General features: G+C 38.1%; 2 protein-coding genes across 3 annotated transcripts; one reads left to right on the top strand and one right to left on the bottom strand.

Moving 5' to 3' along the window:
* Positions 1–303: 303 nt before the first annotated feature.
* tbxa2r (thromboxane A2 receptor) lies at positions 304–15746 on the top strand. 2 transcript variants are annotated; one of them, XM_039683003.2, is made up of 4 exons: positions 304–460; positions 5330–6183; positions 10805–10941; positions 13104–13304. In XM_039683003.2, the coding sequence occupies exons 2-4, from the start codon at positions 5374–5376 to the stop codon at positions 13183–13185; spliced, it is 1029 nt and encodes a 342-aa protein (XP_039538937.2). In that variant the 5' UTR covers positions 304–460; positions 5330–5373; the 3' UTR covers positions 13186–13304. The 2 variants fall into 2 exon arrangements, with proteins under 2 accessions (XP_039538937.2, XP_039538936.2); XM_039683002.2 differs by lacking the exon at positions 10805–10941 and having other exon boundaries at positions 308–460; positions 13104–15746.
* Positions 15747–16878: 1132 nt separating this feature from the next.
* Positions 16879–25621, bottom strand: gipc3 (GIPC PDZ domain containing family, member 3). The gene is made up of 7 exons (XM_039682885.2): positions 25254–25621; positions 24017–24202; positions 21611–21791; positions 18707–18816; positions 18540–18621; positions 17722–17875; positions 16879–17575 (listed from the first exon to the last, which is right to left on the bottom strand). Exons 1-6 carry the CDS (start codon positions 25536–25538, stop codon positions 17724–17726), a joined length of 996 nt encoding a protein of 331 aa, XP_039538819.2. The 5' UTR covers positions 25539–25621; the 3' UTR covers positions 16879–17575; positions 17722–17723.
* Between the last annotated feature and the right edge of the window lie 1640 nt (positions 25622–27261).

Genomic DNA, 27261 nt, shown 5'->3' with positions numbered 1-27261 from the left:
CATTTTCCTACAATCAATATCCAAAAACAAACAAACAGACGATTTAGAGGCCGTTCATCCAAACATGTTTTCGATCAATCTAAATTGTTGGTATGCTGTCGGCTATGAGCCATTTCCATTAGCCTATATAAGAACAAAAAAAAATGTTACGGAAATGAGCTTCCATTTCATATAGGAGAATTTCTGGTTATTGATTTTAGTTTTAGAAGTTGCTGGCGGAGGTCCAAATACTCTTTCAGGATGATCCGGCTCTTCCGGGAATAGTGGCGCTAAAGCGCGAGGAAGGAGGAACAGGATGATGTGTTTCAAGACCATCATCATCCTCACAGTCGTGCGTGTATTTGAGCCGAAGAGCGGAGGAGTGTGTGTGTGTTTATCAGGATGGAGGTGATGGAGGCAGAGCTCGAGGATCTCTGGAGACTGACGGAATTCGCGCCAGACTTTCGCGGGTTCTTCTCAGGTAAACGTCACGTTTTGAATTCATTAATGTTTCTCATTGTCGACTTTAACGGACGAGTTGAACGGCGCGCGGAGGAGTTATGTTTATTTGGATGTTTTACTCGGCGTGGATGCACTTCTGTTCAAAAGAATAGGCTACTTTTGTAAACTTGTCAACCACAACAACATGAATGCCAAAATTGAATCAACATGAACATGTAAGTGGTACAAAGTTTAACGAATAGTCGGCAGGTGCAAAACTTCACCCTTACGAAAACGATCCATGATTTTATTGTAAAAGTGTAACCACGTCTTTGGCGGATTGATTGCCATTTGTACAACCACCGTTAACTACTAGCCTATGGTTAGTGTAGGAAAAACAAATATGTTTTTAAAACAAGGGAACTAAATGTTACATATAATCCAAATTATATCTTTATTTATATCTATGTTACAAATGGGTCATATTAGTGGATTATTTTAATCTTGTGTTTGAACTAGGGGAGAACGCTTTTTGACTTTCTTTTGTCTGTGTAACGCTTTTGTTTGTGTAAATCCACTTAGGGTTTAGAGTATTTATTTTTGCTCACATTAATTTCCCACACGTCTAGTACAATTATGTGGTTTTGGTTTATTAATACAGTGTATATTTTTTCTTGATTTACCCTGAAAGAATGGAAGTGGAATGTGACAACATGCCCCATAGGTGTGGTTCATTGATACATGACCAAATTACAGATTAAAATGCTATCTGATCTAATAAAAAAAAAATATATATATATATACAAGTCAAACCAAAATATTTCCTTAATAAAATACAATAATTAACGTTTTAATATAAAATAATGGCATTTTTAATAATTAAAAATAAATAAATTTTTGAGTTTCACAACAAACACACTGGAGAACACAGCTATACAGCATAGTTCAAAACAAAATAACAATTAATCATTTCTGAACATTGACTCTCAGTCTTTATTTACATGTTACAAGTCATACAAGTATAGAATATAATAGCATATTTGTAAGTAACATAGTGTGACAACATGCCCCAACTGCACAACAGGGATTTAAACCCTACTAGTGTCGAAGCATTAAAGAACTATATCAACTGTTAAAAAAACAGATTGGAGATTAAAATAATATCAGATTTGTCTCATTTTAAATAAACATTTAGTATATGTGGTTCTATGAATATGTAAATGAGTCCCGCCTCCACTCACTCACTCAGCTCAGGTCCACTGGCTGATGATCACAAGAGACTGTCTTTTGGTTCTCTGCAGTTTTGAGGAGGAAATACTCAGCAATGCTGTCCACTTGTGTCTTAAGCACATTAAAAACACCACATAGGCTTATAAACAACATTAAAAGCTTGATTTTTCAACACAGGGGGATTAAAGTAGTTATTAATAATAAGTGTTGTTGCAAGAACCTTTAATCTTTAGATGATAATGAATCATATAATGGTGTGATGCACCTTGAAATTCAAAGTAAGTCACTTTGGATAAAAGCATCTGTCAAATGCATTCAAATATAGCCATAATCACATTTGATAAATAATGTCACATCTCTCTTTTGCTGATTTTTCACCCACACTGAAATCCTTAAAGATGAGAATGCGTACGCATGGAAACGAATCCTGGATTTCCCAGCCCACTCTCTGGCGCTGACATTCGCTAAGCTTATTTCTGGGGCTCATTTTATCGAATTCGATTACAAGCGCACCGTGCAAAGGTCTCTGTTTGGCTAATGGAGTTTGTTTTGGAATTATGCTGCTAAGAGAGACACATAAACACCATTACCAGCCTCAGGTTTCTGTCTACTCTATCCTCATTAGCAGCGATTACAGGAACCCACGAGTGGAGACGGCATCCTCAGTCCCCGAATGTATTCCCATGTTTAGCCTTTTGCCTGATGATAAATAATGGTATCGATCTGAAGGGTTTTGTGGATGAAGCCACTCATGTTTAATGGCCAAAGTGGAGAGGAGCTACTTCACATTCCTTAGGGAAACACCGGAGGCAGATTTATGTGTCGTTAAATAAGGGTGTGGCTCATAGACATTCATGAGATCCTGGTGTTTTTGTGTAGATCCACAACGCTTCTACTAGCCTTAGGGCTACAAGTGTGTTTTTAGCATGAATTAACATTACCGTTAAAGTGAGTTCAAATGGTTAAGTGATATTATTGTAAACAAAGAATCCTCTTTGTCATGTTAAAATCACTGTAACTCGTGGCCTCAGCTGATAATGATACTCCCTTAATAATGTTGGGTTAAAAATTTGCTATAGCACCTTCCCAACTGTGGGTTATTTAAACTCAATGCATTGGATTAAAAACCAGTTGGGTTAAAAGTAACCCAGCAGTTGAGTTAAATTTTATTACATATAGAATGTTTTATAAAATAATTAGATGGGAAAGTTTGTGAACCAAATTAGCTGTTAGCTTGTCTGAAAGTGTAAATAACTTAAAAGCACATTGCTAGCATGAATTACTAGTTTCTAGCATTTTGCTAATATGATTTTACATTTTGCTAGCATGGTTTGGCATGTTGCTAGCATGATATAACACATTGTTAACATGATAAGCATGTTGCTACTATGATTTAACATGTTGTTTTCTAGCATTATTTAACATGTTGTTAGCTTGAATACAGCATTGCTAGCATGAAGCAAAGCATTATTTTAACACACTGTTAGCATATTTAACATGTGTGTTGCTAGTATGATTTTACATGTTAACATGTTTTAACCGGTTGCTAGCATGATTTAACACATTGTTTACATGATAAGCATGTTGCTAGCATGATTTAACACATTAGCGTGTTTTAGGTTAATTATAGTTCTACGTGGACTAATTGTTTACGCAAATGTTATGTTTGAGTTTGTTTACTGTTGTTATGATGGTACACATTTGAAAGGAACCGTCACAGTACCATACATTTATTTTGTAGATTGGACTCGTCAGATATTTGACGTTTCCTGTTGACGTCTAATATAGCCTAGTCCATGTTTTAGCCTCTGTTTTGCGGTTGAACGTCTGCTTGGAATCAACTGTCCTGTACTATTGCTCAAGACGTTGGGAAAACAACATGCAGAGATGTGACTAGTTTTTCCCGTTTGCCTGCAAAACAATGTTCCAACACATCATGTGGCGTACATTAGTACACAATCCTGGCAAATACAGTGCCTAGCAATGTTTACTAAAGGGTTAGTTTAAACAAAAAAGAAAGTTCTGTCATCGTTTCCTCGCCCCCATGTTGTTCCAAACCCACTTTCATTCATCTTTGGAACACAAATGAAGAAAAGAGATTTCCCTCCACAAGTCTGTTCACCCAAAACTTGCATAAAGAGTTCGTAAACGAACAGATTTAATTTAAGTAAGGTGAATTTTGGTTTAGGGTAAATTAGTAAGTCCCCGGTAAAGGCAATTCTAAAAAAAGATTCTAAACACATTATAAATGTTAGAAATGTATTGCTAAAAAACATTACAAAGTTTGTGAACAGTGAAGTACTGAATTGTGGAGTTAGACAGTTTTTTTACCATTTCTGTGTTCTGGATTTTGTGGGCGGGGCTAAAACGGGACTCGATGACGCACTTGGACACGCCCCTACTTGATGACACTTCTTGTTGAGGAGCATTCAAGTTGGACTTGCGGGATATACTAAATATTTTTTAAATAAATATGGTGGGTAACAAGATTAGTTTGGAAGCTCAGGTTTACAGATGGTTTTAATTTGCGCGAGTGATGTGAAAAACAAGAAACATTCCGCGAATGATGCAATGCGAATTTTTGCTTCGCTTTTGGTGTGCACACACCATTATGAGTAATTTTGATGAACTAACCCTTAAAGGTGGAATACCTAAGATTTTATGCCGCTAGAGGGCGCTACATTCAAAACAACGGCCTTGTGCTTGATGACGCCGTGGAGGAACGCGGAATGATGGGAACTGTTGTTTTCAACTCGACAGTCAGACGGGAATCGAAAAATAGTTGTCATGGATGAGGTAAAGTTCGATTTCTATAAATGTTGCGTTTAATGACATGCTTGTTTTTCATTAAACTGAAATAACCGCAAGAAAAGTCAGGTTTAAAAGTAGTTATCACAGATGTTACTGTACGAGTCACTGGACGAAGTGACTTATTTTTGTCTCAAATCGTTGCTAATGGATCCTGATGCTGCAATATGCATTTAGTTTTGCATTCATTTACAGAAATCAGCTGCTTGAATAACAATAGCTGATGCTATTCGATTTTTCAGGTGAGATTCTCAATTCATTCAGTTAACGGATGCTCTGAGGTAAAGTTTTCAGAATGCAGACTCAGCAACGATTGTATTTAATTGTACAGTACAATCATAACATAGAACAGACATTATCTTCATTTCATGTCATTAAACATAACAATATTGCTGGCCATACACTGATGAGAAAGTGCGCGTCCGGTGTACGATGTCCTAGACGTGGCGCGACGCTTCTCGTCCGGTGTGCGACCCCCTTTACAGCCAACAGTTCACATTCTGAGAATAATTGAAAAGAGTAATTGTGCTCCATTCCATAACAAATGCGCGAAACAAGCAGACGTTTGTTGCTTGATAGACGCTAACGCACAACTACAACTACCGCATTTGTCCAGGACTACACGCAGTACGAGCGGAAACCGAGGTAAGCGGATATGACACGATTGACTCGCGACTCCCAGCTCACACGCCCTTGTTGTTTCCTTGGTTAAAATTTAAATTTTCTCGCGATTTAAACATTGTTTGAAACATTTGGAATATTGTAAGTTATCATCTTAACTAAATATATAACACTGGCCTTGTGATTTTGGGATATTTGAATGCAAAAATCTTAGGTATTCCACCTTTAAGCGTTGTCTTTGTGTCCACAGGATGAAATAAAGCCCCTGGAGAAGAGAACTCATCAGCCGCCACCATGGTTTCATCATTGCTCTCCGTCGACGAAACAGTCGCGCTAAGCAACGCGACTCCGCTTTGCTTCTCCATCAACAACCTTACTTCCAACCACACCATCGCCTCGGCGTACTTCTCAGCAGTCTTCAGCGGAGTCGGATTGAGCTCCAACCTCTTCGCCCTGGTGGTCCTGGCCAAGACTTTCCAGCACACCAAGAGCCGCTCGCGTTCCTCGTTCCTGATCTTCCTCGGCGGTCTGGTGTTCACCGACTTCATGGGACTGTTGGTCACCGGGTCCATCGTGGTGTCCTTCCACATCACGCACTTTAACTGGCGCCATCTGGACCCTCACTGCCACTTTTGCAACTTCATGGGCATGTCAATGGTCTTCTACGGGCTTTGCCCGCTTCTTCTCGGCGCCACTATGGCTATGGAGCGCTACATAGGCATCAACCGACCCTTCTCGCGTTCAACCGCCATGACCAACTCGAGAGCGTGCTCAACGGTGGCCATTGTGTGGGTCACAGCCGGTTGCATTAGCTTGTTGCCATTGGCGGGGTTGGGAAACTACCACCTCCAGATACCCGGATCCTGGTGCTTCCTCAACATCAGCTCCAAACCTCTAGACATGACCTTCGGCTTGATCTTCTCGCTCGTCGGCCTGCTCTCGCTGGCCGTGTCGTTCCTGCTCAACACGGTGAGCGTGATCACTCTCCTGAGGGTGTGTTGCGGACAGGACAGCAGGCAACGGAGACGAGACTACGAAGTGGAGATGATGGTGCAGCTCATCTTGATCATGGCCATCGCCTCCATCTGCTGGTGCCCTTTACTGGTGAGTTCCTCTGTATTAAGACCGCATTGACCAATTGTTCCCGAAATCTTCTCTTAACGATTGGTTCCAAATGTTGTTGTTGTTGTTTTTTTTCACAGCGATGCGACTTTTGGTTCCCCAAAGTTCTTAAAAGAACAATTTTTTCCAGTTTTTCCCTCCCTTTTTCACTTTTAAAAACAAATGTTCTTTATTGGCATCTGTGGTTCCATTAAGAACATTTAAGTTCCATCATGGAACCTTTCCATTGCACTTTAGTGGGAAAAGGCTTTTCATAATGCCTTAGAAGAACCATTTTTGGTTCCCCATAGAACCTTTCAGTGAGGGTAATTTTTTTCATAGGGTGAAGAACATTTTAAAATTCTTGGAACCATCGATTTCCAATGCCAATTGTTAAGTTTTAACTTAAGTTTTAAGACTGTAAGATACCTTGATAGTATATTTGGGCTGAAATTTATTAAAAAGAGAATGCACCAAGACTAAATTCAATGGAATATGTGTCACCCAGCTATTTTTTGGTACAACGCCTAAACAAAATCTCATGGGAACTTAAATTTTTGTGATATTAACTTCAAATTTGGAACACAACTCGGTTAGATATCTGGCTTTGGTTTTACAGTAATTTTAGAGTAAAAAAAATGTAATAATAATAAATATTTAGTGCATTACATTTGATTTACAGTAAATTTTCATAACTTTTTTATAATTTCTTTTTTTTTTTAAGTGGCACTGTGTTTTACTCAGTGCCATTTTTGGTTCTCCAAAGAACCTTTCAGTAACATTGTGGAAATCTAAAGAACCTTTTTTTAAACTTTTTTCACAATGAAAATGTTCCACAGTTCTTTGTGAAACCATCAATGTCAATTAAGAACCTATTGAGATACCTGGGTTAGTAATCGAACAAGAGAAATATTATGGCTTCAGTACAAGTTAAATAATGTTGAATACATAATGAACTTCCCTGGAAGTGAATGGGGCCAATCCGCACACGTCACAATACTCTGTTTCAATGGTATAGTTATAAGATATAAACATGCCAACATGATTTTAGCATGTAAAAGTCCAGTCATGTCCAATTTTACAACTTTGCTGCAATGACAATGCAACAAATTTCAAAAATAAGGATTTAAGCAGCTTTACAGATCACATAAATAGAAGAAATTGAACAGAAGAAATACAGTTATGAACAACAATTTCTGCTTTCTTAAAATGGTCATTATTGGTAATCAATATGCCACAAATAAGCTCAACTTGTTCTGCAACTTCTTCCGTTCTGCTCAGCTGATCCTGTAGTTTGACGTTGGTGCATCTCTCCAGAATGCATAAAAATTGGAATAATTTCCAATTGCAAAAGTATTTACCATTGATAGCTCTAAACGACTCGTCCACCATCTTGAATGTATTTTCCATTTAGCTCAGCGCAATGCATTCTGGGATTAGTGTGTCCTTCACCGTAGAGGACACATGTGCTTCTGCATTACAGTTTGGCCCAAGAAAAGTATCTTAGGACCATAATTATGCTGCCTATCTTTAACACTTCCATAGGCACTATGTTTGGAACAGCCTCAATTTGCTAAAAAAAAGTCGCTTTTAACGTCGATCTGATTTCAACTGCACAGACTTTAGTTCCATGCCGTCCTTATCTGACTTCAAACGATCTGTTTACTTGGCATGCTGTTCTGTAAATCCAGCCCGTTTTAGATCCAGATGTCGTGGCGTCTGGTACCTACTTGCTCTGTGATGTAATGAGAACTGCTTCTCGTAACCGTCCGAATCCATTTTCAATCGTTCGTGACGCTGCTTGTTTTAAGTCCTGCCTAATGTTAAGTATTTGTTTGTTTATCGAAAATACTGCTGTGCATTACTGAGGCCGTAAAGTCTTATGCTTTACTTGTCAAATGACGCATTCAGAGCTTCTTCGCACAGGAAACTCTTCCATGTTTTGCGAGTTGAGGAACATTTAGGAGCTGTGTGAGAACAGCTGATAAGACTAATGGGGGGAAAGCCATTTCCTGTTGAGGAGAAGAACAGGAAGTGCTCACCAACAAACACACGCTCAGATTATTTTGAACAAACTAAGAATACCGAAAGCCAATCGTGTGCTAAATGAACTCTCGGTAGAGTATTAGTAGACTCTGTTGGGTTGGGGTTAGTTGACATGCACTTGCAATGTTACTTTATAAAGTTACAATTAGAGCCCGACCGATAAAGGATTTTGAAGGCCGATACCGATGCAAATATTTTTGGTTTTAAAATCCGATATATCGGCCGATATTTTATTTCTTTATTTATTTTTTTTAAACTGGACACGATAGTCACAAATTTTGTCCTGCTTATTTGAGTTGAGAGAACTGATGGGGATGATCTTTTAATGTATGTCTCGTGAACCAACAGGAACGGTGTAGAGCGCCCTCTGGTGGACAAACTATACAACTCCAACACTCATGACATGGTTCAAGCGTGTTTCGTCCATTTTTATTTTATTTTTAAAAAATATTAATTTATCGGCCATTATAACTGCCGAGACCGATAGTTTGGAAAATGCCTAATATCGGTCTGCCGATATATCGGTCTGGCTCTAGTTACAATATGAAGTGATAGCAGATATTAAAGAATTAGTTAACTTCAGATTTAAAATTTCCTGATAATTTACTCTCCCCCACATCATCCGAGATGTTCATGTCTTTCTTTCTTCCTTAAGTGGAAAAGTAGTGAAGGTTTTTGAGGAAACAATTCCAGGATTTCCTCCATATAGTGACTTCAATGGAGTCCAATCGGTCCAAATGTGAGTTTCAGTGCAGCTTCAAATAGGGGTGGGCGATATGGAAAAAATATCATATCACGATTTTTTTAGGAAAATCACGATCACGATTTTTTATCACGATTCTTTATCAAGTTGGTTTTAATATTTTGCAAGTGGCTGTTCATTACAGCCAAACTAATGTCCCTATGTTAAAAACAAAGCCTTAGGTAACAAAAGAAAAAAGAAAGCCACACATTTAGGCCAGTGGCGAAGATAAAAATCTTTGTCATTATTTTCTTTGTTATTAAAAAAATAAGACAAGATAAACATTACACAAATTAATATTCATATTAAATAAATAGTGCTTTATTTTTTCAGATGCAGTAGGTGTATTTAGCAGTAGCATTGAAGTAATTAAATGAACAAATATGAAATTAAAACACTACATAGACTTCACTGAATAAATTGATTCTTATTTAAGATATATTTAGGTTCTCAGTCAGTGAGTGATTTTCTCCTTGTGTTTTTGTTTTTGTTTTATTAACACTAAAGGGATAGTTCCCTCAAAATGAAAATTGTCTTAATTTACTCTCTCAAGATGTTTTAAACCCGAATAAGTTTCTTTCTTCTGTTGAAAATAAAAGTTATTTTGAATAATGTGGGTAACCGAACAGTTGCTGGTCTCCCTATAGTTTTTTATAGGTTCTCTCCTGGAAGTTAATGGGGACCAGCAACTGTTTGGTTATCCACATTAAAAAAAATTGTCTTTTGTGTTCAGCACAAGAAAGAAATTAATACAGGTTTGGAACAACATTAGAGTGAGTAAATAATGACAGATTTTTTTTTTGTGAACTATCCCTTTAAGGACAAGCGGCAGTAGGCTACTATTTATTCCTGTTGCTATTAGACCAGCACGCGACGCGTTTAATATAGACGCATATTACACCAGATATTCTCTCAAATGTTTGCTTTCACTTTAGACATAGCCTGTTTATGTAAACATTGTGTGTATTTAACAGTATTAGCTTAATAAGACTCGAGAGATAACTTAGTCCAGTATTCAGGCGCTGTTTGACAGACTTCTAGTTCCTGTGAGCGTCGGGGGTTATGCGGTCAGGAAAGCGCACGTTAGAACAGCGCATCAGCGCGTGAATTAAATGTTTAACCGGCAAGGCTTATGCAAATAATGAACTTTTGCGGTGTCCCGTACCTATTCCTTAACGTGTGATCATGTGTAGGCTACGTCGCGTTATACAGTTGAGAGACGGAGGCGCCAGAACTGAACTGATAGAATGCACTGTAACACGATACTACGATTCTTCAAAAGCAGATCGTGGAGACATTTTAATCGTCCACGATTAAAAATCGTCATATCGCACACCCCTAGCTTCAAAGTCTCGACACGATCCAGCCGAGGAATAAGAATCTGATCTAGACAAACCAGCGGACGTTTATAACAAAATAAACATTTATATAGTTTTTAACCACAAATGTTCGTCTTGCACATCCTCGACTAGGGTAGGGCGAAAAATATAATGAAAATTGACATGTAGGTGCGTAGAATGTCTAAAGTGGACCATCAAAAAAAAAAGTGTTATTCTATAACGTCTAGAAGCATTGGGCTACTTTTCTACTTATTGGGCTTAAAAAGTTTAGAAACTCTCTCCTTCATATAATAAGGGATTACTGTCACTGAAAATCAAAGAAAAGGTTTGGAGTAAAAAGTGGCCAAACGCCGCTCGCCTGTGATGATCTGAAATGGAACTTTGGGAATTACCACTCTGGAATTCCAGTGTTCTAGTGTGATGATGTCATGATGATGTCACTAGACGGAACACGCTCTCTGGGAAATGACCTCTAACCTTGTTTCTCCCTGGACAGATGTACATTTTGAAGAGCGTCGTCGCGTCGTCCGTAGCCGCCGACCCCTATAGCGTTCTGTTCTACCTCCGCTTGGCCACCTGCAATCAGATTTGTGACCCCTGGATTTACATCCTGTGTCAGGAGTCTAGACTGAGGCGAGTAAAGCGGGCCGGCGGGTAATTCAGATCGTGATCCGGATTCACACTTGCTCCTCACGATTGCTTTGAAGTGTTTGTGGCGCTGGGCTGTTCATCTGGGAATCGCCGCTGGTTCACCCACGCTAATCAGAGTTTCTGCCCAAATAGCATATTTATAATACTTTATGCATACAAAGGAGTATATATATACATATTTAAGCAGTAATTATAGAAGCTATTTGGCAGAAACTGTACTCACCATGGCTAAATGTGTCTTTCTGTCATGTTCCATCAAACGCAATGTGTGTGTGTGTGTGTGTAAACACTGTAAAGGTCATCGCTAAGCTCACTCCATTGCCGCTGTATTCGCTACATCATTGCTAAGTGTTCATGTTCACCACAAACACATTTGATATCTTGCTGGAATTGGAAAAATATCCAAGAAGGTGGTGTGAGAGCAGCTGGCTTCATCCTTAACACAGCGTCCACATGATAAACCCCAGCTGGCCTCACACACACACACACACACTCCTCCAGCCTTTCTGTTTGTTTTGCTTGAGTTTTTCACAACATGATTAATCGTAACACTCAAATCAGAGGAAATTGTATTTTATTATTTTTCATGACACTTAAGCGAAATTCCCCACATATTCTACATCATTTTATGTTTATTTGAACTCTTGAAATATGACAGATCCTATCCTGACAGATTTTGTGGAGATAAATTAAAAACATGACCGATTATATTTAGTAATCGGCATAAAGCCAGTAATCATATTCCAGGAAACTGTTTATTCTGGTTATTCTCATTGCTCATTTTCATAAACATTTCGCTATGACAAAGCCCGCAGTGTTTGCGTCATAATCACTGTGTTTATTTTATTAAAACCCTCATCCTTCCCTCGCACTTTCTATAGCACATCTTTCCCTCGCGGGTCAAAATGCCTTGAAGCCCAAAAATTATACTTTTATTTATTTTCGTACAGAAAGCCTTGTTTTTCTACTTTTTAATGACATTTGTTGGAGATTTTGGATTTGATCAATAAATAATAAATAGTAATTTAAGCCCATTCCTTCAACTTGAATTCAAAATAACTCAGAATTTCATGCATTACCCTTTTATTTCAGCTCAAAATATCTTACATTTTAGTGTCTTTGCCGACCTCATGTGGAAAACAATAATATAACATGATATTTCATGACTCTAGATGGCCTTGCGTCCAGTGTTGGGTAAGTTACTCTTAAAAAGTAATTAATTACTAGTTACTAATGACCTCTTCAACAATGTAATTAGATTACTGTACGAATTACTCTGTCTAAAAAGTATTTAATTACTTTTAATTACTAATTACTTTCAAAATCCCATTTCAATCTCAACCAGCTGAATAATACAAGAATAAGTTTGAATAATACAAGAAATGAATCTGTTTTAATTCTTTCAAATAAATACTATAAAATTGCATGAATTATCCTTAAACTGACCAAGATGGAGAAGGTTACATTATAAAAACATTCTTTTTAAGATCAGACAATACATTTTGATGTTAAACCCACTATTGTTTTATGTCTGATCTGACATTTCACACTTTTTTTCCACGCATATTTTACAATAATTACGTACGAATTCACATACGAATTTGTACGAGTGCAGTCGTACGATTTAGACACCTCATAAAATGCATACGAATCGCTGTGAGATCGGATTGACCTATACACAGTATTTACCTCAATTACATCAGAAGTAACTGTAATTAAATTACAGATAAATGAAGAGTAATCCCTTACTTTACACATTTTCAAGGGAAAAGTAATGAAATTACAGTAACTAATAACTTAGTAATTAGTTACACCCAACACTGCTTGCGTCTCAAATTTGAGCAAATGAGCTGTTCCGCTGGGTCCTAAAGTCAGATACACATTATAAAATACATTTTTGGTTAAGTTTCACTTTGAATTTTGAGCGTTTTTAGGTTTTTTTATGAAGCATTCCTCACATTTCATTAAAGCGGGTCAAATTGACCCGTGAAGGAAGGATTTGTTACTTTTTTAAATTTCAACCACAAAACTCGATTGCGATTTAATTCAGAGATGGTTTCAGGTGGCATTGCCCCGCGAGGGAAGGGTGCGTGTATGCTCGAGTGTGTGTTTGTGTTTCTCACTGGTGTGTTTTGCTTGGACAGGTGTTTATTGCGCAGACCGTGCTGTCGGGGAGCGAGCTCAAAGTGCGCCAGCTGCTTCTCTGGCTTCGGTTTGCGACGTTGAACCAGATCCTGGACCCCTGGGTCTACATCCTCTTCCGACGGGCCGTTCTGAAGCGGATCGCGCCCAACATGGACTGGTCCCGCGAGTCGATCGCGAGCATGTCTACATCCTTGCGCAGACTCACGCGCGCCTCGCTGGGGGGAACAGTGGACCGATCGGACAACATCCGGACAAATCCTGACAAAACCGGACACCAGGGGACGCCTTTCCCTGTGCAGAACATCCCGGGCTCGTCTTGCTCTATTTAGCAAACCAGAGGTGTGTTTCCCGAAAGCATCGTTAGCCAACTATGTTCCGTATCTTCATATATGTGTCTGTATGTAGAACACATACAAATGTCATTTACGTCTGTTAGTTTGTCAAGAGAGCCAGACCGATATTATCGGCCGATATTAGGCATTTTCCAAACTATCGGTATCGACAGTTATAATGGCCGATAAATGAATATTTCAAAAATAAAATAAAAACGGACGAAACACGCTTGAATCATGTCATGAGTGTTGGAGTTGTGTAGTTTGTCCACCAGAGGGCGCTCTACACCGTTCCTGTTGGCAACATTCGTTGAGTTGGTCACGATCCATAACAATTAAAAGAACATCCCCATCAGTTCTCTAAACTCAAATAAGCACGACAAAATTTGTGACTACCATGTCCAGTTTAAAATAAAAAAATAAAAATATCGTCCGATATATCGGATTTTAAAACCCAAAAATATTTGTATCGGCCTTCAAAATCCTTTATCGGTCGGGCTCTAATTTAAAGTGTAGTTTCTGAAGAGTGCGCATGTGCGAACGAGCTCTAGTGTGTAAGAAAGAGCCGAAATAAAGCTAAATAACTACGAAAAATGAGAAATATTCGTCTGATGCATGTCTGTAATTTATAGCAAAACATCTAGCGTTAATTCAATCTCAGACCGACTCATTAAAGTATTATTACTCCAACACATGAGTGACATCATTAACCAGCGCGGTTGAGTGTCAGTACGGTTTCGACTCGCTAGATAATTCCTATAGTAGTGAAGCCGCGAGTTACGAGACTCGCTAGATGATTCCTATAGTAGTGAAGCCGCGAGTTACGAGACTCGCTAGATAATTCCTATAGTAGTGAAGCCGCGAGTTACGAGACTCGCTAGATGATTCCTATAGTAGTGAAGCCGCGAGTTACGAGACTCGCTAGATGATTCCTATAGTAGTGAAGCCGCGAGTTACGAGACTCGCTAGATGATTCCTATAGTAGTGAAGCCGCGAGTTACGAGACTCGCTAGATGATTCCTATAGTAGTGAAGCCGCGAGTTACGAGACTCGCTAGATAATTCCTATAGTAGTGAAGCCGCGAGTTACGAGACTCGCTAGATGATTCCTATAGTAGTGAAGCCGCGAGCTACGAGACTCGCTAGATGATTCCTATAGTAGTGAAGCCGCGAGTTACGAGACTCGCTAGATGATTCCTATAGTAGTGAAGCCGCGAGTTACGAGACTCGCTAGATGATTCCTATAGTAGTGAAGCCGCGAGTTACGAGACTCGCTAGATGATTCCTATAGTAGTGAAGCCGCGAGTTACGAGACTCGCTAGATGATTCCTATAGTAGTGAAGCCGCGAGTTACGAGACTCGCTAGATGATTCCTATAGTAGTGAAGCCGCGAGTTACGAGACTCGCTAGATGATTCCTATAGTAGTGAAGCCGCGAGTTACGAGACTCGCTAGATGATTCCTATAGTAGTGAAGCCGCGAGTTACGAGACTCGCTAGATGATTCCTATAGTAGTGAAGCCGCGAGTTACGAGACTCGCTAGATGATTCCTATAGTAGTGAAGCCGCGAGTTACGAGACTCGCTAGATGATTCCTATAGTAGTGAAGCCGCGAGTTACGAGACTCGCTAGATGATTCCTATAGTAGTGAAGCCGCGAGTTACGAGACTCGCTAGATGATTCCTATAGTAGTGAAGTTACGGCGCATTGCGGGAAACACACTCCTGGACTTGCATCTTCCTCTGCTTCTGTGATGCTTAAACGTCTCATGGAAAGATTGACACTGATAATAATCATACATGTTTCTTGATCATCAGTGATTTCTGAAGGATCATGTGACACTGAAGACTTTGATCTCAGGAATAAATTACACTATGCTATATTTACATAGAAAACAGTTATTTTAAATATTATTTCACGATATTTCTTTCTTTTTTTGTGTGTGTGTATTTTTTGCATTTTGAATAAAATAAATGCAGCCTTAGTGAGCAGAAGAGACTCTTTTGACTGGTAGTTTAGGGCTTTTTCTCCGTTTGACCGTTTCCTTGATTTGCTGGCCAGGGAACTCTTCAAGGCGTGGTGAACTCGCATGCACTCGCAGAGGAAGACGTACAGTAGAAACTTTGGGAAAACTGCAGTTTTGGCTCGTTTCCTAGACATACACTCCCTTTTCCTTGCTGATAAGACGGAGGACCACACACTCGGGGAAAATGCCTACCGACTACTCTTGGATCAAATTTGTTTTATCTATTTCTAGCACAAAGTCGGTTATTCTTGTGTGAGGAAACACAAGAATAAATTCTTTTATTTGGATTGCTTTGGTCAATTGTTCTCTCAAGTATTTGGATCTTTGGTAGAGATGTTTTTTTTTTTTGGCAAGTAATGTTGCTGAGGCTAGAGCCAGACCGATATATCGGCAGACCGATATTGTCGGCCGATATTAGGCATATTTCAAAAATAGAATAAAAACACGCTTGAACCATGTCATGAGTGTTGGAGTTGTATAGTTTGTCCACCAGAGGGCGCTCTACACCATTCCTGTTGGCAACACTCGTTGAGTTGGTCACGAGACATACATTACTTGAATAACAATTAAAAGAATATCCACATCAGTTCTCTTAACTCAAATAAGCATGATAAAATTTGTGACTATCAGTTTGTGACTGTCCAGTTTAAATAAATAAATAAAATATCGGTCGATATATCGGAATATCGGATTTTAAAATCCAAAAATATTTGTATCGGCCTTCAAAATCCTTTATCGGTCGAGGCCTTGCGCACACTGAAGCTCATCCGATGGCTAGAGCCGCACGATTAATCGCGAAAACATCTCGATTCTAAACACTGATGTCTACGGTAACGCTTAAACTAGAGTAAATCACCTTTTCAAAGTAACTTGATGCTTCCGATAAAGTTTGTATCGTTACACCAGTAGGTGGCGACTCTTGCGTTACTTTTAGAAAAACGTTTATCATTAAATCCTTCATTCAAGAGATTCGATCAAAAATGCTGATTCACACAGTCATGAAACAAGTGTATTTATGAGTGAGTCACTGAATCAATCAAGAGATTCGTTCAAAAATACTGATTCATCTAGTAATGAAACAAGTGTATTTATGAGTGAGTCATAGAATCAATCAATTAAGAGAGTAGTTCAAAATTGCTGATTCATCCAGTAATGAAACTAACCAGTTCTGAGGTGAATCTAAATACTACAAAATTTGATTAGAAGCAAAAACGTATTTGAAAATCGGACAAAAGTACAGGAATGTACGTAACGCTTTGGTGAGGGAAAGAACAACAATTCCATTAAAATTATCAATTATCATTAAAAAAAAAAACAGTGCGCTTATGTAAAAAAATAATGGGATATTTACATCCAGAACAAGACCGTTGCTCTATAAAAGAGGTAGAAAATGAAATAAGAAAGTAAATTTTGCGTCAATTTTGATTTCACGTTTACTTTGTCAGCCATTTTGTGAGCGACCTTCTATGATGTTTATGTCTTACGAATGTACAAAGTCTCCGGATATAAAATTTGTGATATGCTGGAGTGTTTTTAATCTTTACACATACTCAAATATGTCACATCAGGTCATCCAAAAGGGGTACAGACATTGAACACGATATGCAATACACAAACACTTAGCAGATTTTTGAGTTTAATAGCTACACATTAAATGTGTACATATAATAATTCAACTGTGTCAATAAGTGATGATTCATATATACACAAGCCATCCGTGTCACAAGATCTCATTAATCGTGAAAGATCATTCATTTCACCTGTAACACGATGCATAACACAAAAGACAAAAACAAACAAAGGCTAGGCTAGGCTAAGCTAAGCTAATGTCTGCTATCATATACTTGATTGTAATGCTTTTAAAGTCAAATATATAATGTAAAACTTAAAAGATTGGTTTAACCCCTAGTTAGCTATACAGATCGGTGGGAATTGCAGTGTGACCAACTTCGTACTGCTCTACACATTTAAATGTTTACGTTAGCCCGTTGTTTAGCCGCTAATACCTTGGCGTTCTCCATTCTTCCTCGGGATCGGTGTGGGAATTGTGAGGATTGAGTATATGAAAACAGATGACAGACGTCACAAATCAACCTCTCAGATGTCTTGACTTACTCTGGGGGGGGGGGGGGGGAACAGAGGAAGAAAAGCATGTGTTCGTGTAAGATAGCGTTAGCATGTTTAGCATTTGTCGCTAATGGTTTTCTGTAAGGACTGGATTTAAATAAAGGGTGATGAGATGATCTGGTTCACTTTTCTTACCTCTAAATCCGGCCGTTCTTGACGTCTCCAAGAGCGCCCCACACTTCAAACAGAAAGACGTCAGGAAAACCGAAGTCGCCCAGAACGGAGTCGAGCGCCTCTGCGAAGTCATCCGGGTTCTGCTTGTTCCTCCCGGCTTCAACTATGGTCGTCGCTATAGGACACAAGATCAAAAACACCTCCTAACAAAGTGTGTTACTGTGTTTGTGACGAGGTTTTACATCATGTTACGACTTGCAAGGTGAAACTCGAAAAAATTTGAATATGGTGCAAAATTTCAATTATTTCAGTAATTCAACTTAAAAGTTGAAACTAATATATTATATAGACTCATTACATGCAAAGTGAGATATTTCAAGCCTTTGTTTGTTATAATTGTGATGATTATGGCTTATATGAAAACCCCAAAATCAAAATTAGAATATTGTGAAAAGGTTTTCATAAGCCATAATAATCACAATTATAACAAACAAAGGCTTGAAATATCTCACTTTGCATGTAATGAATCTATATAATATATTAGTTTTACCTTTTAAGTTGAATTACTGAAATAAATGAACTTTTGCACCATATTCTAATTTTCGAGTTTCACTTATACATGTTGGCGCTACATTCCTGCCTTTCTGAAGACAGACTAAAAATAAATGTTACTGTGTAATCTTATTAGATTTTTGGGAATTATTCCATCCCGGTTCCCGAGGGCCAAGCTATGTTTTCCCCGATGCTAATGATGAAATGCAGTGAATTCGTGGGAATTAAAGATCGTTTTCCTGCGGGCTTTTACGGGAATATCCGGAGCTAAGGCCATCTGCTCTCACCGAGCTCGAGGTCGCGGATCCCCATGTAACTCTCCAGAAGATCGTCCACCTTCTGGATGGCCTTGTCCTCGACCTCGCTGGGCTGGTGGAGGACACACGGATGGAGAGATGAGTGGAAAGAGTTTAGAGAGCAAAAGTTGTCCATGAGTTTTCAGCGCTGAACTTACGATTTCCTCGACGGTGGCCGAGCCTTTGGAGCGCATGCGCAGAGTCTCTTTCCCGCTCACCATTTTGCCCTCGCTGGACTTTGGCGCTCGCGTCCTCTGGCCTATCATGTCTGACACACACACACACACACACACACACTTCATTTTAAAGGCAACAGGAAAACAGATTGAATCACCAAAAAGCGATTGATGAAAGCAAATTCCAGGCTTCAGCTTTCTGTTTAGGCTATCTGGGCTTCTCGTAGGTAAATCTGTATTTTATTAATCATATTTTATTGTACTATTATTAATGTATTATATTAGCCATGTATATATAATATAAAACTATATTAGATTATTTTATTATATTTTATGTTGTTTTATTCTTGTGTGTATGTGTATATCAAGGCTATTACAAAAAACAAAAACATTTTTGTTCCTTAAAAAAAAAAAAAAAAAAAATATTATACCTTAAAATAAATATTATTTATGTTAATATTTAATTATATATTTTGAATATATATGTTATGTAATATATATTTATATATATTATGTTAATATTGGTATGTTGTAAAACTACTTTTATACATTTTGCTGTTACATTAATGTTTACAATAATTATCTTAATATATTCTGTTATACATACGCATATTTTTCTATTTCTTTTTTGTTACTTAAAAATAGAATAAATAAAACTCATTTTTGTTACTTAAAATAAAAATTAAATTCTTAAAATTAAAAACGTAAACTTTATATAAAAATATGTTATATATTTAAACATTATTTAGAGTATATAAGCATACTTTTTAATATATGTATGTTATCTAATAAATATTCATATATATTTCAATTAAATATGTTAATGTACACATTTTTGCTGTTAATTATATTGTCTATTTATACTTAGTAATAATTATATTAATATATACATATGCATATTTTTTAATCATATTTCTTTTTTTACTTAAAATACAACAAAATACCTAACTTCAATATTCTATGAGTTTTTAAATATTATATATATATATATATATATATATATATACACCACACACACATTTTAATGTGTTCTGTAATAAATACTAATAAATTGTAAAATATGTTTTATAAATTTTTGCTGGTAATTATATTAATATTTATTTACATTTACTAAGGGAGAGATCCCTTTAATTATAGCTTCTGTATTTTGTGGTATACATTCTTTCAGAAGGTTAGCTTGACTTTAGCTTTGAATGAGTAGCTTGTTGCCAGAGAAGCCACTTTTAAAATATATTTTGTCAAGACACCTAATTTACAGTAAACCACGCTACAAACTGCACTCTTCAAAAATACAATGATAAATGAGAAAATCTAAACTACATTCATGCTATTGAAAAGTAAGCCGCATCACTAGCTTTAGTTAGCTAGCAAGCTACATTAGCGTCAAATTAGCAGAGCTGGCTTTGATCATCTCACACAGAGTGAAGTCAGTGCGCGTTCGGGAGTGTAATTACCCGCCTTTCTCTTACAAAGGCTAATCCATCACTCTAAAACATCCAATTAGCTAATACTATAATGATAATCAAAGGCCTTTCAATTATTAACGGCCGTAATTTGCTGTCACAGAAAGCCGCCACACTCGCATATTAAGGCTAATTCCGAATGTGCTCAGTCTGTCGAGCGTGTCGAGGTGTAGAGATGGAGATTAGTGTTTGTTTTTCAGACCTGTGGGAGGAAAACCCCCAGATAATTATGAGTATTTACTGTTCACAGACTGTAATTACGGCTGAAGAATAAGAGCCATTACAAGCTCGTAGTCCTATATCTATATCGCAATATGCAGATTAAACACATTAGACTTTCTCAGGCAGTGTGCGTTTGTTAAACAGTGTTTCATGACATTTGATTTATTTAGTAGGCTATGTCATACTCTTTCTATTATTGTTTACCCTTTCTCTCTTCACATGTTCCTGATCATTGTTCTGTATGATTTCTTAATAGGCTAATAATAATGAATCAATTAAAAAAGGGATGTCAAATACTCAGACAGCTTCCCGTCTGCCTCGCTTTGAACCCTGGGAACGTTTCCTTTGACAAATAATGCTGGGAAAAGTGACTCTCCGTTCATTTCTGTGATTCAAAACGGAGTCCAGTTATAAAAGTAATTTCAGGAAATCTCCTCTCCAGGATTTTGAGTTACTCCTATGGAATTCGGTCAAGATTGAATGACATTATGTGTTCATGAGCGCCTCAAATGTTACAATGTGTTCTACTTGAATACAATTGATAAAATTCGTTTAATTATGTATATTATATTATTTCCTAAACAAATATTGTGTAAAATACTTTGTGTACATAATATGGACTCACTAGACTTATTTCACAAGTCATAATGTGTTCCACTGTTTGACCACATGATGGCGCTGTACTCTTCAATATAAGGTCTCTTTTATGTGTGTGTGTGTGTGTGTGTGTGTGTGTGTGTGTGTGTGTGTGTGTGTGTGTGTGTGTGTGTGTGTGTGTGTGTGTATTTAAATAGCCTAAATATTAATATAGCCTACTACTCATGTGTCCTCCTAAATAACATGTTTATATCTATCATGAGCATAAATAAAAATACATTTATACATATTTAAGATTTAAATACATATTCATGATTTTACTGATGAAAAATATAAAAGATAAATACATTCATTATTATTCATTTGAAATTATAAATAACAAAATTAGCAATAAAAAACATTTAAATCGTGAATATAGGCCTAGGTCTACATCTAAACAGAAGCGTGTTATTCATAGTCTGACCACACGATGGCGCTGTACTACTATATAAAAGATCTAGCGTGTTTTAGATAGATAGATGACAAGCACTCCATTTGAAATCGTGTGTATTCTCGTTTTATGACACAAGCATTTAGTTAATGTGATATTAATATTCGGACTCACCGAACGCTTTCTTGGGCTCCACCAGGCGCAGGGTGAACGGCGTTCCTCTGGTTTGCTCCTTCAGCATCTTGGCCACTTCATAATGTCGACATCCCACAATGCTCTGGTCATTTACGGCCTCGATGTGATCGCCAACACACACCGTTTTTATCCTGTCAATGGTGCTGTCTTCCTTTATCCTCTGAAAGAAAACGTGTACTACCCTGATATTATGTCCATCGTCAACATATAAAAAGTGTTCTCTGAGCTTTCTGAGACTTTCTTTTAAAGTAGTAAACCGGGATTCAAAAACGTTCATGGGTTTGAAATGAACTTTTTTGCCAACTACATTTTAAGCTACCGGCCATTCAGAACTTCACCTAGCCAAAAAAACAAACCCATATTGAAAAATAAAGTAAATCCAAAAAAAATAAAAATAAATAAAGCCAAAAAAACCCAAAAAACAACAACAAATGAACCAGATTAACTACGTCACAGAGTTTATAAAGTTTGGGTTTCATGCATTCATTTCTTACTTCTAAACAAAATCTTCTCTTCCTCTTTCATCCTCAATAATGTGTTTTAGATTGACAGATCAATAATACAAGACACAGAACAAGGATGTTGGAAAATAACAATGTCTTTTCTCATCAAATGCTTTTTAATCTTCACTATTGCTTCAGTGCAAATGAACAAGCGCGCCAATTTAAGTTGTGTAGTGACGTGTGCGCCAGATATGAGCAGATTCTGAGCAATACACTGTATTTAATAATCATGATGACTCACGAGTATTTGCTTTAAAGGGCATATTGCAGGTTAGAGGACCCAACGAGTCAATGCATAGAAAAACAATGTAGGAACTAGATTTTCTTTAAAATATACGTATAAACACGCCACAGAAGCTTCTGCAGTCGTTTTTGTGAGAAAATTTTACTTCCGCGTCTGAAAATGGGCGTGGCGGGCGTGACGCAATGAGCGGGAGAGCGGTCGATTCACACAACAGGAAAACAATGAATCGCAATGATATTTCGGACGCTGAGGAAATACTCGTATGACGGATCAAGCCATAAAGTTATGAGCCTGCTATGCTAAAGAGATCAGGGACAGGCCAGGATAATGTCAGACAGAATGGTCAGAGAAAAATTGAGCTGTGATGTGAGGAGAACCAGTGGAGAACAGGACAGGTGCCTTTTAGGTGAGAGACGTGCTTATAGTATACACGTTCGCTAACGATATACACTGTGCTCACAATATTGTACAGATTATTATGATCCTATAACAGGCCAGCAGACATTAGTATGTTTAGGGTAGATTTATATACTATTAAATGTATAAAAACTTTACTTGAGTATATTTCTATAGGCTACTAAAAGCATAGGCTATACTCGGGTAAATTTTTAATACATATTTTTCACCTTGGTTATAACATAAACAGAACATTAAAGGTTTGAGTATTTAAACAACCAATTTTGTTTTTCAATTACAAGTTTTATTTAGGGCATGACATGACTAAGTTACCTATATAACACTATTTGATGCCATTGGTAGTATACGACGATCAATATATGCTTCGGCATACCATGTTGAACTCCATCATATTGCCGGGATGCTAATCATTTGATCTGAAGTGAACGCTACACACGACCGTGTTTTCCGAGCCGAGAGGAGAAATCCCGTCTCTTCACCTGCTCAAACCGCACCAGGAACGAAAGATAGGCTATATAGCACAGTTACTTTTATTGTAATGGAAACTTGTGGACTCGATCTTGAAGTCCTGACAGGCTGGAGTTTTTGCAATCTCCACAAACACAATATTTACCATGACGATGATAAATTAAAATGCAAAAACTAACGAAAGCACACTGACTGACGAGCGCTCTCACTGAACACCAGCCTGCTCTCACTGAGCCGAGGCTGCGGCTCCCTGCTATGACGTCAAATGACGCGACGTTGAAAAAAAAGCCGTTTTTACTAGCAGTCCAAGAAACGCTCACTTTATCTTCTAAATTAGTGTCCTTATGTTGTTTTAAAACATTTTAAATCCTGCATTAACTTTTCATATGGTATTTTCATACAAGGTTATCTATAAATTTCGATTTTTTTTTTACCTGCAATATGCTCTTTAAATCTCTCTGACACGAACTTTCCCAGCAAACTGAGTAAACATAAGTAACTGCCCGATTGGCTCGTGATTCGACAGTTTCCCGCCACTGGTGATTTTTATGTACGCATTTGTCGGGTGTTACCGTTACTTTCAAAAACCTGCATGAAACGTTCCATCATCAAACGTTCTGAGAACTGCAATTAACTCTAAACGAACGTTCTTTTGCTAGAATAGCGTTTGTTAATAACCTTTGAGAGAACTTGTTGTGTTTGTTTTGTCTTAGAGCGTTTTGTTCGCTGGGTCACGTGATCACTAACACCCACTTTGATGAAGGCGTATCCCGCGCCGTTGTCAGTGATGGTCAGTCCGAGGGCATCTTCTGTTTTAATGACCTCCACCTCTTTCGTTTCTCCTCTCACATGCGCAAAGATGAAGTCCTCCAGCCCGATCTGGCCGCCCAGCAGCTTCTGCATGTCCACTTTATGGGAGTTTAGCGTGCAGAACAGGATCTGCGTCGGGTGGGGAATCACGCGTCAGAGAGAAAACACACCAAAACATCATTCGTTTTCCACAGTGGGGGTTTCCTAGTACGTTTCATTGCTACCATCTAGAATATTACTAGGTTTAGGAAGTCAAATGTGTAGTTAGCATCGATGAATGTTGATTAAAACATGATCTGTAGTCCTATTACAACTTTTAACTATGCTAGTTAATATGCTAATCCAGTTTGTGTCCTTATTGGTTTTAATTTAAATCCTTTTTCATGTTTGTACTAGTAATATGTGCTGAAGAACTAATGATAGTACATATTTTTAGCTTTTCGGATGTAGAAATGTGAGTAACGCATGTAGGTTTGTTTGAACACTTTCTTCACGCTAAACTTTCGACTCTGAAACTGAAGGTTGTTTGTGTTTGAGATAATAACTCACTCTTTTCTGCTTGTTTGTGTGTTTGAGATTATAATTCACTCTTCTAGCCTTGACCTCTCTCTCAGATGTTTTGATAACAGGTTGTTGAAGGACGTTTTCTATGACGCTCTTGTGATTTTCACAGTAAAGTGATTTTGAAGAAAACTAACTACTACAGATAAAACTGTCTGGTTGTGTAAGATGATCTGATGATAAATACGCAGGGGTAATTTCTTCGAGACTTCCTTCTGTCTTTGGGAATAATATAAACATAACTTTATGTAATAGTTCATGGGTTTGAAAAATTCGTCTTTTATTTATTTATTTTAAAACTTTTCCTGAGCAGTGTAACATTAAATCATTTTTTAATTTAGTATCCACTAGCAGAATACAAAAACATGTAACATTGTTTGTTTGTTTATTTATTCCTCACTGTTTTTTATTTACTAGCCACTGGCATATGAAATTATTGTTTTTGCAACCTCCAAAAAAATACATTTTACACTTTTAACAGCCATAATAATCAAGATAAAGGAATGGCACTATATTCTATAGCAAGTTTCAACCACCTATATGTAAACAAGACTTTTACAACCGTTAGTGTGATCTCAAGAAAAAAATAATGAAAAAAAGCCAGGAAGACTCACGGTACCTCCGAGGCGGAGATGTTGAAGACCTCTGCGATCTTGGCGTAGAGCTCCCTCACGTTGGTGAACCCGTGGATGCGTCCCGTCGGGGATCCGTGCGCCAGCTGCGTGTGAAACACCAGTTTGGGCCTCGGGCACGGCGTGGACTCGAGCGGTGGGGCCGACGGGACGGTCGTCTGGCTCTCCTCGTCCTCCGGGGAACCTTTGGAGTCCTGCGCGTCGGGACTCATGGCCTCTCCGTTCGGCATGGGCTCGCGGTCGCTCGTCCTGTTCTCTGAGTCCTGCTGCATGCTGAAAAGCGTCTGTATCAGGTCTGGCGTGTTAAATGAAAGATGAGGGTAGCCGGGCAACGCTGCACAGGTGAGCGCTCCCAGTGAACCCGACACCACTGGAGCTGGAGATCTGCTGCGTGACACTGGAGAGCCGGACGAACACCTGAAGTGAAGCGACGCGGCTGACCATCTGTCCGTGTGCTGGCGACAGGGCCCATACTCACACCACACACTCCAGAGCCGGCGCGTGTGTGTTTGGTCTGCTGGAGGGGATCGGCTGTTTTTGTGATTGAAGGGAGAGATCATCCCAAAATAAAATAAATTCTGCTTTGTCCTTCTCTCAAAGCTCTGAAATGAGGGAACTAAAAGTTGCTGTTTTTTAAATCCTGGGTGAACTATCCCTTTAAAGCTGACAGAATGATAGATAGACAAAATTTTCAAAATGGTCTATATAGATAGATAGACAGACGGATAGATGGATGGATGGATAGATAGAAACATTATGATGGATAGATGCACCTTCATGATGGATAGATGCACTTTTATGATGATAGATGCACTTTTATGATGGATGAATGCACTTTTATGATGGACAGATGCACTTTTATGATGGACAGATGCACTTTTATGATGGATAGATGCACTTTTATGATGGATAGATGCACTTTTATGATGGATGGATGCACTTTTATGATGATAGATGAACTTTTATGATGGATGGATGCACTTTTATGATGGATAGATGCACTGTTATGATGATAGATGAACTTTTTATGATGGACAGATGCTCTTTTATGATGGACGGATGCACTTTTATGATGGATAGATGCACTTTTATGATGGACAGATGCACTTTTATGATGGATAGATGCACTTTTATGATGGATGGATGCACTTTTATGATGGATGGATGCACTTTTATGATGGATAGATGCACTTTTATGATGATAGATGCACTTTTATGATGGATAGATGCACTTTTATGATGATAGATGAACTTTTTATGATGGACAGATGCTCTTTTATGATGGACAGATGCACTTTTATAATGGACAGATGCACTTTTATGATTGACAGATGCACTTTTATGATGGACAGATGCACTTTTATGATGGATAGATGCACTTTTATGATTGACAGATGCACTTTTATGGTGGATAGATGCACATTTATCATGGATGGATGCACCTAGGATGACTTGAGGGTAAATCATGAGTAAATCATGGGCTAATTTTCATTTTTGGGTGATCTATCCCTTTAAATGACAGAAGTCTCCATGAGGAACGTCCAGAGGTCAGATGGACACCAGGATCTGGTCCTGATATCTGTCCTGTAGTGGTGCAGTGTCAGTTTGAGTGTAACCCGAGCCACGGTTGACTCCTTCCTCCTTACTGACTGCAAACACAGACACACACTCTGCACACTATGTTTAATGCATGAAAGGGTGTATGCAGGTCATGAGATGGCATGTGACCAAAGCAATGGTGTGATCCGAGGAAAAAATGTTGAAATGGAATTTTTGTGCAAAAGAGCATGATTTGATTACCAAATAATGAAGCAGTGTCATTCTTATGAAAAACAGTCTCAAATCCACCTCTAGGTATTATTTAGACACATAATGTGTTAAAGCTCATGACCGTACAAAAACATGCAAAAACACAAGCCCAGTCAGTCAGTAAAACAGACACACAGTGTATATTCAACCATTCACAACACACTAGTTCCCCACCCTGACTTCCTC

This window comes from Pimephales promelas, chromosome 2 (assembly GCF_988280905.1).
Source record: "Pimephales promelas chromosome 2, fPimPro1.hap1.1, whole genome shotgun sequence".
In the NCBI taxonomy this organism is placed as follows: Eukaryota; Metazoa; Chordata; class Actinopteri; order Cypriniformes; family Leuciscidae; genus Pimephales; species Pimephales promelas.
Note: the sequence above shows the minus strand (reverse complement) of the source record. Positions and strands in the feature narration are given on the sequence as shown.